General features: G+C 39.7%; 2 protein-coding genes across 3 annotated transcripts in view; both read right to left on the reverse strand.

Moving 5' to 3' along the window:
* rassf3 (Ras association domain family member 3) overlaps positions 1 to 4,706 on the reverse strand; it is a 67,110-nt gene extending 62,404 nt beyond the window's left edge. The window contains exon 1 of the mRNA XM_069670947.1: positions 4,172 to 4,706. Coding sequence (XP_069527048.1) covers positions 4,172 to 4,706 — 535 coding nt within the window. The remainder of the gene's footprint in view (positions 1 to 4,171) is intronic.
* Positions 4,707 to 5,764: 1,058 nt separating this feature from the next.
* On the reverse strand, positions 5,765 to 11,723 carry LOC138599514 (apoptosis facilitator Bcl-2-like protein 14). 2 transcript variants are annotated; one of them, XM_069671225.1, is made up of 7 exons: positions 11,413 to 11,719; positions 9,716 to 10,115; positions 8,519 to 8,626; positions 8,122 to 8,180; positions 7,146 to 7,304; positions 6,816 to 6,929; positions 5,765 to 6,725 (listed from the first exon to the last, which is right to left on the reverse strand). In XM_069671225.1, exons 2-7 carry the CDS (start codon positions 10,104 to 10,106, stop codon positions 6,684 to 6,686), a joined length of 873 nt encoding a protein of 290 aa, XP_069527326.1. In that variant the 5' UTR covers positions 10,107 to 10,115; positions 11,413 to 11,719; the 3' UTR covers positions 5,765 to 6,683. The 2 variants fall into 2 exon arrangements, with proteins under 2 accessions (XP_069527326.1, XP_069527324.1); XM_069671223.1 differs by having other exon boundaries at positions 5,765 to 6,929; positions 11,413 to 11,723.
* Between the last annotated feature and the right edge of the window lie 508 nt (positions 11,724 to 12,231).

Here is a 12,231-nt window from a genome sequence, read left to right on the forward strand (position 1 = left end):
CTCTCTCTCTCTCTCTCTGGTGTGTCCCGGTCCCTCCCCTCACTCACACACACACACACACACACACACACACACACACACACACACACACACACACACACACACACACACACACCTCCCCTGACCCCCATTTGTGTTTGAATGTGTCAGCTCCCGTCTCTTGTTTGTTCAGTCGCTGTGACAGTTTGGCTCCACAAGAGACAAGATACACTCATCCTGTGGCAGCTGCCGACACACGCGCGCGCATACACACACACACACACACACACACACTGTAGGCAGCTTCAGTATTTTGCACACTGGTTCAAAATGAGACTCAATCCTCTGTAATAAACTGCGCTACGATGTGAAACTCGACCCGCAGTGACTCTCTGGTTTTATTTCAGACTCTTATTTTGAAGGAATGTGATCCGCTCTCGCTTTGTGACATTTACCTGATCAATACTTCAAACGACTTCTGTGATTTTTCATTCATTTAATCAAGCATGCATTTATTTATTCAGAGATCGTACTGTGACGGGATGACGTGTTTAGATCTTTCTCTAACGCAAAAGCAAAACTGCAGCGTTAATTTACTCGACTGTTCTGCAAATGTCCTGCATGGAAATGTTTATTAGGAACAAATATGAAAAGGATTATAGCATTAAAATAAGATAAAATAAAATAAAAGTAAATTTTAAAAAAGGTACCTGTTAGGTAGAAATATACATCATACATTACTAGACTAAAATAATTGATGCATTAATGTTTTTATTCATTTAAATGTTCTTTTGAAAAAGAAACTGGAAGTATTTTATTGACTTAACTGCTGTGTAGCTTAACCTGTAATCTATAATAATTTAACAGTTATATTACTAATAAGTAAAATATTATGTTGTATTTGTTTTATAATCTAAATAAAAATTTAATTAAAAGTTTATAATTTGCCTCCAAAATGAAGTGAAAAAGAAACGTAGAGTACAATAAAATGATCAAATAGAAGTCCTTTGTGTCTTTAACAATTTAGCCAACAATAAAAACATTTCAAAATAAAACTAACTGTTGAGGGTGACGGCAGTCTTTCTTACATTGGGGATGTGAAAATTATGTTATTTTCTGTTCAATACGTTTGAAATAACAGTGTCTGCCCACCACTGATGGAGTCACACAGAGGATCTGATACTGAACCTGAGCACACAGAGACGCTCTGATACCTGCTGCAGGTGTGTGTTACTTCATCCTGCAAGCAGACAAAGAGAAAGAGAGACCTACAGGAAGAGAGAGAGAGAGAGAGATGGAGAGAGTAAGGATGAGAGATCTACAGGAAGAGAGAGAGAGAGAGAGTAAAGATGAGAGACCCACAGGAAGAGAGACAGAGAGAGATGGAGAGAGAGAGTAAGGACGAGAGATCTACAGGAAGAGAGAGAGAGAGAGACAGAGAGAGAGAGAGAGTAAGGACCAGAGACCCACAGGAAGAGAGAGAGAGAGAGGATGAGAAAGAGAGAGACAGAGAGACAAAAGAAAAGATAGAGAGAAAGAGAAAAAAGAGGGAGAAAAAGAGAGAGAGAGCGATGGAGAGGGAAAGAGAGAGAGAAAGGACAAGAGACCCACTGGAAGAGAGAGAGAGAAGGAGAAGGAAAGAAGGGAAAGACAGAAAAGAAAAGACAGCGAGAGGAAGAGAGAGAGTGAGAGAGAACAGGAGAAAATTAGAGAGAGAGAGAGAAAAGAAAAGAGAGAGAAGAAGACGTAGAGAGAGAAAACCAGAGAGAGAGAGAGGGAGAAAGAAAGAAGGGAAAGACAGAAGAGAGAGCGAGAGGAAGAGGAATAGAGAGAGAACAGGAGAAAAGAAGAGAGAGAGAGAGAGTGTGTGTACAGGATCTGTTCTTATCGAGTCTCATCTGACCCACTTGGAGGAGCCTGAATGCATCAATCTCCTGTGATGAACTACAGTCTCTCCTCCACTGCTCTCTAAGACCATCAACTAAAACATGTAGAGCAGCAGCGTGTTTTCATCATATATGTTTAGTGATCACAAGAAGATGATCTATGACATACAGTTATTAGCATGTGTGTCAGCAGGATGTGTTGGAGGTCATCTACAAACACTGACAGAGTTTGTCCACCAGAGACCGCCGACAACATCAACGTTTTGACAACACGAGCGCAGCAGAGTTACAATAAAACAACTCAAATACTGAAGCAGGAAGTAGCACAATTAACTGTTTCCAGGGGGACACATAAAAGCGATGCGCACGGCTGGGACACTCATGCAGTTATGATGGTTATTAGATATCTATTTGTTGACAATGTTTAAAACTTACCAAAAGCTACAGATGAGCTTTTACCCAACAAAATTAATATACTACATTATTTTATAAATCTGTAATTCCGTTACAGCTTTTCTTTTGATTTTCCTTTTGAGTTTATTTATTTGCACTGAAAACGTAAAATAAGTTTAGCTTAAGTGAATCTTTATTCCTTATTGTCGCCTGGGTTAGCTCAGCATTTAAACTCCTGCGTTAGTGGAACCTGTTTGCTGCCTGAGAAATTAATCTTTAAAAGGAATAGCTGAACAAAGCTGCGTGTTAATCAGTGAACTAGTGACCGACAGCACTCCTCTGCAGAGATCTGAAGGGCGTTAGCCACCATGTGTTTCACTTCTAGAAAAATGTTTGTCCTCTTGAAAGGTTGTTGACATTCACATCGAGAAATGGTCTTTTAACGAGCTTCCTGTGAGCCAATTAACTACGGAAATGCATTTACATTGAGCTCACTTATTATCCACACACACATAAAGTGCTTAAACACCGCTGGTAAAAGTGACGGGAACACAGAGCTCACTGTGCGGGCCTCTAAACAGAACGAGGTTAAAAGGCTGAATGGATGTAGATAGTGTTTGCTTTTAGACACATTATAGATTTTAACTGTTGCAATATGTTGTGGTTTGTTTCAGCCTGAAATATTACAGCAACCAAAGGTCATATCTGTCTTACAGAGATCTGGTTAAGGAAGTTTTTATTTGCAAAAATTCCTCAATGAGGAAGAAGAACCTCCGTCAGTTTCCTGTTTCTATTGTTGGACAGACAGAAGTGGACGCAGAGGGAGGTCCGCACACTCGAGGAGACTTGTTTCCTTTTAGACCTGAACCGGTCCGTCTGCATACCGACTGCATTCCAGCTGCCGGGCTGTGTTTCAGAGCCCGGCCTCTTTATGTCATTAAAGTCAAGGTGAAATGAAAAATGTCATTTTAATCCTTTTAGATCACATCCGCGGTAATATTGTGCATCTATTTGACGATATAGGCCAAAAACAATACAGAAAATCCATTTCTTCGTATTCTTATATTAAAATCTGATCATTTTTTCTTCTGGTAAAATTAAATGTCACACGTGCTTACATTAGTTAGCACCAAACAATTTCAACCAATCAATCTGCAACATTTAGCCGCAGAGCGCCAAGAACGCTCGGTAAGTTAGCTAGCTACTGCGCTGTGGAGAACGTCTGTCTACGCCCACTTCTCAACGATCAAATCAAATCCCTCTAATGATATGTCCCGCCTGCACGTCCTGTTTCACTCGGAAAGACGTCACGATACGGAAGCTAGATACTCTCGAAATGCCGTTTCAACTGTTGATGACACTTTGATGTTCGTTCAAATGATTTAAGAGTTTCCTGAAAAGTCAGTCAAAGCATTCAGCAAATCAAAGTGGCTCAACTGTGACCCCTTAAACTACAAAACCTCCCATCATACTTTCCTTTATACAGAAAACTGTCACTTATACTGTTGTAATGTTAGTGCCTTTGATAGACATATGTTTAGGGCTAAAACTAAGAGTTATTTAGAATCTAGTATAATTTGTAGCTATTTAGTGTTGATGCATTTAGTGTGTAAAATGTCACAGTGTAAAAATACCTATCGCAATTTCCTGAAACCAAAGAGAACCCAAAGATATTAACTTTACAGTGGTAAAAAAGCAGGAAGAGTTCTTGTTTAACCGTTTATTCTCTAAATAAGATGTTTCTAAGATAAGACGTTAAGTAGGTAAAGAGGCCCTGAGGTCACCTCAAACCCTGCAATTTTATGACTATTTAAACAAAATCACTCAAATTCAAAGTTATAAATCTGCCGAGCTTTGTCAAAAATTAGTATCAATATTTCCCCTACCACCCCCACCATCATCTGCAGACTCACCTGCACAGGTGAGACCATGCTGGAAGATGTAATTGCAGCACACATCACACCAGGTGCTCTCGCCTCCGGGCTCGAAGGTGTGTCCCTCCCCGGACTCCTCCCTCACCCTGGGGTCCCTCTCTTCGGGGGAGAAGATGGTCCTCACATCGGGGGGTCTGAAGCCCTTCTTCCTGTTCCTCGGTGGCTCCATCCCGGCTCCTTCTTCTTCACCACCGTTTCTCCTCTCATGATTCGGTGAACTCTCCGGTGTTTTACCCTCCGGGCGTCCTCTCTCACTCCACGCCGCCTCAAGGCTCTCCAGGCTTGCCGGCTGAGGAGACGGATGCCGCCGGACAGCTCTCACCACCACCGCGCCCTTGTTGGCCTTGGATATCCGCATCTTGGCACCCGGTGGCGGCCACGTAGCCTCCGGTGCCTCCCTGAGTGTACCGCGGGCTCTGCTGATATGTACAGCCTGCACGGAGAGTGTAGAGTCATCCGTGACCGACGAGCGCGTGGGGACGTATTTCCGACCCTGGTGCACGACGTTAAACATTACGCACACTCCTCAAACACTCATGCGTAATAAGTTGGTAGAGGTGTATTAAACAGGGAAACACAGGTGAGACGTCACTGATGACACCGTCATGCTCCTGGCGCGCGTGTTTGTTGTCGGCAAGCAGGTTAAGGCAGTCCGAGGTGTGCAGGGGAACAGGTTGGATCTCATTTCACTGGGACACATCAGAATGCAGAGCAGTCCGCCGGATACGTTCTAGACGTGAGAACACGCCAAACTCCGTTTACAAAACTACGAATTTAAGGATTATTCTTTGTCAGAAGGCGTCATCACATTCAAAACTCGACTTAAAAGTCTCATTGGATTAATTTGATTGTCCTTTTTAATTCGGCACAGCTCTCATCATTAAAAGCTCACATATAATATGGTAATAACTTATATTTTGGTGGACGCAAGCCAAATAACCCAAGAAATGTCTTCATCAGCGCCAGATCAGCGCACTAAAGCAAATCACGATGATCGGATTTGAATAAAGCTTAGTACAGTTAGGGTTCAATATTTATTTGCCGAACTTCTCGAAAATGCAAATAACACATTGTCAATTAATGAAGCATTGGTTTGGTAATCTATACATTCATAAAACGGGGAAATAATGCGAAATTATAAAAACTTGTAGAGGTTCTCAACGACTTCTCGGTTGTAGCTCAAGACGCCACAGTTCCAACTCTGCCCACACGGCGGTGCTGTTTCCAATTAAGTTTATTAATAAAAGTCGGGTCTTCTCAATTAAAATAAGACAAGTGATGTACTGTACAAATAATAGTTTTTATGTAATTAAAAATGCAGACTACACACTGAGGTAATTCTAATTTTGTAAATTATTTTACCGGGCATTAGAGGTATAGTTCTTGGCTAGTCTTACAGGCAGTTTCCCCATATACTGTTAATATGGAAAATACCCATGCAGCCTTTAGCATTTTTTTTAACATAAATATGGCCTTAATTTACACATTTTCATGAATAAATTAATCTGTGCTATTTCTAACAGTGTTTTTCTTCTTCTGCTGCTCTGACAGAATCCTTCATAACCAGTAAACATTCAGAAAAACTGAAGGAGCAGGAGACAGTAAATGGCAGTAGATGCACTTTATTTATAGTCATGTACTTTTTTTTTTGACGTGTAGCAAAATGAACAAATTCAGCAAGTGTCCATTTCATTCTGACATATTTTTGTCAGAAGTAAAACAAAAAATAGAAAGGCAGTCAACACCCAAAAATTACAAACTCACTTCAACTTTCATCCCTTCAAAAAAAAAGCAAAATACTTAATTCCATTGATCAGAATAAAAAAGTGCAGGTACGAAATGTGCAAAATAGTTCATTTGTGGTAAGAAAATAAATTTGCTTTGTTCTATAAACTACAGGAAAATTACATCTTCTCTGCATCTCCCAGAGAAACAAAAACAATTATTATAGTTTTGACAAAATAACACAAACAAGGTTCAGTGAGTTAGACGTGGAAGAATCTGAGTTGTATGTGTTTAGTGAGTTTAAAGGCCACCGTGGTTCTCCTTCAGTCACCACTAGATGGCACTAAATCGGACGCACTGCTCCTTTAATTCAACGTATCAGTGGTATAAAAATAGTTTTGTGTTAATCTTTGTAAGACTTCTGGAAACATTGGCACTAAAGAAAGACATCACAAATCTAGTTTCCCGTTTGCACACAGCTACAGAAGTGTTAATGCTTGTCCAGTCAGGGTTCATGTGCGCGTGATCTGATCTTTTTTACCTCTTGCAACACTTAAAGCGTCCGTCAGCGCTCAAAACACCTCAGTAAGAGCGACTTTTACAACGAGAGTTATTGGCTGAGGTGTGGAGGCGGTGGGAAACTAAAGCTCTCCGCTTCAAGTCTTCAGGATGTTTGAATGTGTGCTGGCAGCCGTTTAAGGCGCAGTGCGGCAGTTTTTGCTCGCCTGCAGGGGAGCTGCCGAGCAGGGAAACCACTTCCCTTTGTTCATTGGATGTCGTCCTCGTCCTCGCTGTAAAAGGCTTCCTCCTGCGAACAAAATGCAAATGTAAACATACATTTTTTAAAAGTAATTTCAAGATGTGTTATTAGGGAGATTTGTTTGTGTGTTTTCCGTACATATCCGCCCTGCTGCTGAACCCAGGACGAGTAATGCTCGTGCAGATATTTGGCTCCGAATCCGAGCTGGCGGCTCATTGGCAGCGTGTCCGCCGCTGACAGACGCCTGGTGACCTGTCAGGGAAAAGAAACATGTTCTGTGTTAAGAAAAAGAAATTTAGAGGAAATGTATTCACATAAGCTGTGGATTTATGCTGAGCTGAAAACTTAAGTCATTGATCAGACGACAGGAATTTGTCTTAAATAGAGCACAAACAAAATGTAATATACAACACGCGTGTTAAGTGAAACATATCAACTTGCACTACCACTTTACACTCCAGTTCTCACCTCACAGGCGACGGCGATCTGAGTTGTCTGCGATGCCCGAGGCCCTGAAACGTCGCGGCTGGAGGGCAGGAGGCTCATCCTGGTGAGGAACGTCGTCATCAGATTGTCAAAGAAACTGTAGTTCCACAAAATCCTGGAAACGACTTTTTTCAGCTCCTCCTGGAGAGAAGAAACATTGTGTGTTTAGAGTTTCGTAACAGAATCTTGAGGAGATAACTGGAACCATTTCACACATTAAACTGCATGTTTAAAATCAAAACAATATTATAATCATGTTTAAGAGCAGAAATGTTGCAAAATTTGGTTTAAATTGACAACTAAAGGTCGCTAACATCCTGAACTCTTGACCTGCCAGTTGTTGGAGTCGGTACCGTAAAACTCGGTGTTTAAGATGCACTTTTAATACATTTTTTTCATCTAAAAGTGGGCTGCGTCCAACCAGTGCAACCAATACCCCCTCCCCACCTAAATTTAGCGTGTTGACGCTGGTCAGACCCGGGAAGACCCGCTTATAGATGCCGATTGTCTGTCAGTCTCTTTTCTGCTGCGTCACCGACTGACGTCACAAACGCGCCCGAAACAGGGTTAGTAAACAGTGAAGATGTTACGGTGGTTAGGTCTTTATTGTATCTATTACTCATTCAGTCTGTGTATCAAACTCGGTGCCGACAAATTTGGAACGATGTTCGAGCGCTGCTCGGACGGAGACGGGTGGAATTTGTAGCCGAGATAACGAGGAGTCGCAGAATTTACCGACGGAGCATAGCATCGCGCCGGAAAGGGGGCGGAGATTAGCGTGTCGACATCGTGTGCTCCCATCAATGCCGATCGGAGACGAGGGGATAATTAACCGGGTCTACTGCAGAGTGATTTGACCCGGGTCTGAATGGCGGTTGTAACCTTTGCCACTAAGCAGAAAAAAGACTGATATGATGTGTGAGCAGGTTTTCATGCGAGAGGAAAAGTTGTGTCTCACCGACTCGTTCAGTTGGTCTCCAGCCTCCCTCAGCAGCAGGCCGATGACGGCTTCCAAATCTACGCAACAAAAACAAGATAAAGATTAACATCCACACCGCAGGAACTGAAGGGATGATGAAGTAACATTAAGTCCCTAATGTACCATAAACAGTAAAAGTACAATGACATTTAGTTACATCTTATATTAAAATATGGCGCAGCGGTCTCCGGCTTTTTCAGCTTTAACGGCATCAACATTATTTTTTAAGCAGATTTTAACTGATCCACTCAGCCAACAAGTTTGTGCTGTTAAAAGTCTGCCTCACATAAAACATTAGAGAGCTTCTGAGGAGGAATATAAAATCATTCTTGCATAACCTATCGTGTATTTCCCGTTTGGAGGAATCTGAACTCACCGTCTGGCGAGTCCGTCTCGACTTCTGGAGGGACGAACGGGATGTCATCGATGATCTTTGTCAGTCTACTCGCTGCCTCTTTCAACTTCTCGTCCTCTTCCACCCAGTCTGAAAGAAATAATATAAAGAAACAGATGTTACAGAAGTTTCAGCGTGATCGCACACTTTTTTGGGAAAGCTGGATAAAACAACAAAGTCATTTGTCAGTAGGACGGAGACTTTCCATAGAGGGACCTGAAAATTCCCACACAAAGACAATCTGTTCACGTCAAAGTGACTCACGGCCTGAAGGTAAATAATAAAGTAGAAAAGTCAAGGAAAAATAAAAACCTCTGCACGCACGTATGTTACCACACTCTGACTGTCGGGTTCAAAGGTACAAAGAGTGGACGCCGTTTATGACTCAGTGGAAGACGACGAAAATGTGTCATGAGAGAGAGCACAGGAACACTACATATTATAACATCTCAGATTACATTATCGCTGTACAAATAGTTGATTAATCTGCTGATTGTAATCTACTGATGTCCCAGAGTCCAAATGTTATCAACCAACAGTCTAAGTCATGAAATATCACCAGTTTAATATCTTATGGCAGCGAAAGAAATGCCTCAAATTTATTAAAACAGTTGCTGATTAAATTTGCCAATTGCTGGTGTTATACGCAGGGTTATAATACATTTTTAAATGGAACATTTTACGCCTAAAAATACAGATGTAAAATATCATTATCATTGCAGTTTTATTAATTAAACTTATTATTATAGCACTAACATTATTTGTTATTTATTTATTATTATTTATTTATTTGCTCAATTTTACTCCTGGATATCTTTTACACTTATATTAATAATAATAATAATTTTGAATTATCAATAAATCTCCTGATTATTTGGATGTTTTGTCTAAAATAAAATGTGAGGAAATGTTTATTTAAAAAGCAACTCTTACGGATAAATGTATTAAAAATGGCAGAAAATTACTGCTTTAACTTTAGAAACAAGTTTTAACCCTTTACAGCTTTTTAACGCTTTTCTTTTAAATCTGTTATTTCTGTTTTTCTTATATAAATCGTTCTCTGCTCTTGCCTCTCTGAATGCTCTGAATACGCAACAAATATCTTGTTTTGATTCCTCTATGCTCACAGCTGTTTCACATGGTCGGATTCTTCTATCCGAGTCTGCATCTCCAACTCACCGTTTCTAAAAGTACAACTGCGACCGGTGACATCGGGTTCCTCAACAGTCCGAGACAGTTCTTCAGGTTTCTCCAGAGTTTTCGGAGGACTGATGCAGCTAAGAATCTTCAACTTCCATCCCTTCTTCTTCTTCTTCTGTGCCTTCTTTGTAGCCGCTTCCGGCACCTGAGGTGATCCATCTGCCGGTAAGCCAATTTGGCCCACTAGTTTAATTGGGCTATCCTGTGCAGGTGACACAGTGTCTTTTTTGGGCCGCCTCCTCTGTGCGTACGCCATGAGGAGTCTGAACTCCTGCGTGTCCTCCATGCTGTCTGTGTCTGAGGTAGATGTATGTTCACAGTCTTTGTGGTTGGAGATGAGGTCGTGGATTTCCACATGACCGTTTGCCATGTTGGTTTACTGTGAATTAAAAACAAAAATGCAGAATGTAAGGAAACATTTCTTTTAATTGCTAACTTGTTTCATTGAGAATTTAGATGCATCTTTATTATGTTGTGTTTTAAAAATATATATATATATTACCACCTTTTTAAATCTTTGTAAACTGAATACAAGCAATATTATTTTACTTTTAATCTATTTTAGTTAATATAGCACTTCTACATACTTTTAAAAAAAATTTTGTTCAATCAATAAGAAATTTAGTCAATAAAATGCAAGAAAATAAAAGTGAGAAAAGTCCATTATGTTTTTCAAAAGGTGACTTGGTGGAAAAACAAAAGTAATATTTTATGATTATTTAAAGAAAAGATGAAATTTGGATTTCTTACATGATAAATAAATTAAACAATTACTCTAATTTTTTTAGATGATTACTCAATTAATTCAGTTTACTTTTTTCTTTACTACCCTCAACTCTACTTAGTGTTCAAACAGGTCTAACAGATGTGTTCATTTTTGTTGTTGTTATGTGTCATACTTCCTGTATTCTTCACAGCCTACTCATTATGAAATAAACATTGTATTTCTCTAAGTTATTGTTCGATCTTATCGTTCAATATTCATATACGAATCGTCAATTTCAGTGATTAATTTAAGTTTTCTTTTGTCTCCCACCGTTTTACGGCACTGTGGCGCCCTCTGGTGGTTCTAAGTGGGAATAACACTACCATATATCTGGGTTATGTCAAGACATGTCATCATATCCTTGTAGTCACCTGCCGAACCAAACAAGAAATCACAGCTAGGAATTCAAAATATGACATTACACGATTACATCTATTTTAATTTAATAAAACACAAACTTAGAAGTTGCTGAAAGCTACTTTTCTGCTCCGTAAAGCTCCAAAAGTTTGTGTTTTGACGTGTTTTAAGTGGATCAGATCACCGTATGTGAAGGACATTTTACAAATAGGCCTACATCAATAACTTTAAAAATATACACTGAAGAAGCTGTGACCCTCAGGAACAGCTAATAAGTGCTACCTGTTAGCCTCCTTAACCAGAAAGATTTATCTAAGCCGAACGAAAAGTACAGAAAGTAAGTCTTAATTTAACTCTATTATTTATTGATTTATGTGGCCTTCCGGCAAACATTACTTTATTTAAACATGTCGTTTAGACATAAAGTCATTAAATAGCTGGTTAAATTGAACTTTAACAGTTAAAACGTCACTTCCTTGACTGCCAAAATATACTTTACTCCAAAACTTCATGAAGGTACAAAAGTTTACGATGTAAAACCACGAGTACTTACGATCGAACCGATCCGAAAAACCGGTTAACAACAAAGAAGACAAAATATCCACTCCCAAGTGATTTCTCTTACGTCAACTAACGTTAGCGTTATATGCTTATACCTAAACTGCTTGCCTGCTGCTTTTATGAGTTTTTGATTTCCTGTGTGCACGTCACCACATACGTAATACGCATCAACGGATGCTGACGTAGAAGAATGCTAATGTTAAAACCGCGAATCACATGACTGTGTTCTTAAATTTCTTTCGTCCAAAATCAGTTGATAAATCAAGATATTAGGGTGGAGTGTGATCAAAGCAAGAGCAGGGAAACTTTCGCTTTAATTACTTCTAAAATATAATACTTTGTTTTTACTGTAGAGTGTTTTTAATTTCCAAAAAACTGAAAGTGAAACTGAAAAAAGTGACACAGCAAAAAATCCTTTCCCCCCCAACTGGGATGACCGCTTGTACTTTCTCAAAGTACACAATATATATTATTTTTTAAAATGTTTTTGTTTCGACAACAACTTCCAGTATCTCTTTGTATTGTTTTTTTTTTTTACACACCTTGCACCTGTTTTGACAACAACCTTTTTACCAGAGGTGACGTTTATTTCCAAAGAAATCTATCTGCTGAAAGTAAATGCTGCTTTGCATTCAACTGAACCATAATAACAACATGACTCATTTGCACAGGACTCAGCAGCTGTGTTGAACCTAACTCTTGCATAACAACAAAAAACCATACAGTAACACACTAAACGTTTTCGTTGCACATGAGTACACTTCAGAGTTTGATAGTTATAAACATGACCCAACAAGGGTGTGTTGTGTGA

Source organism: Semicossyphus pulcher, unplaced genomic scaffold (assembly GCF_022749685.1).
Source record: "Semicossyphus pulcher isolate SPU_LCO1_2020_fin unplaced genomic scaffold, fSemPul1.0.p SCAF_20, whole genome shotgun sequence".
NCBI classification, from domain to species: Eukaryota; Metazoa; Chordata; class Actinopteri; order Labriformes; family Labridae; genus Semicossyphus; species Semicossyphus pulcher.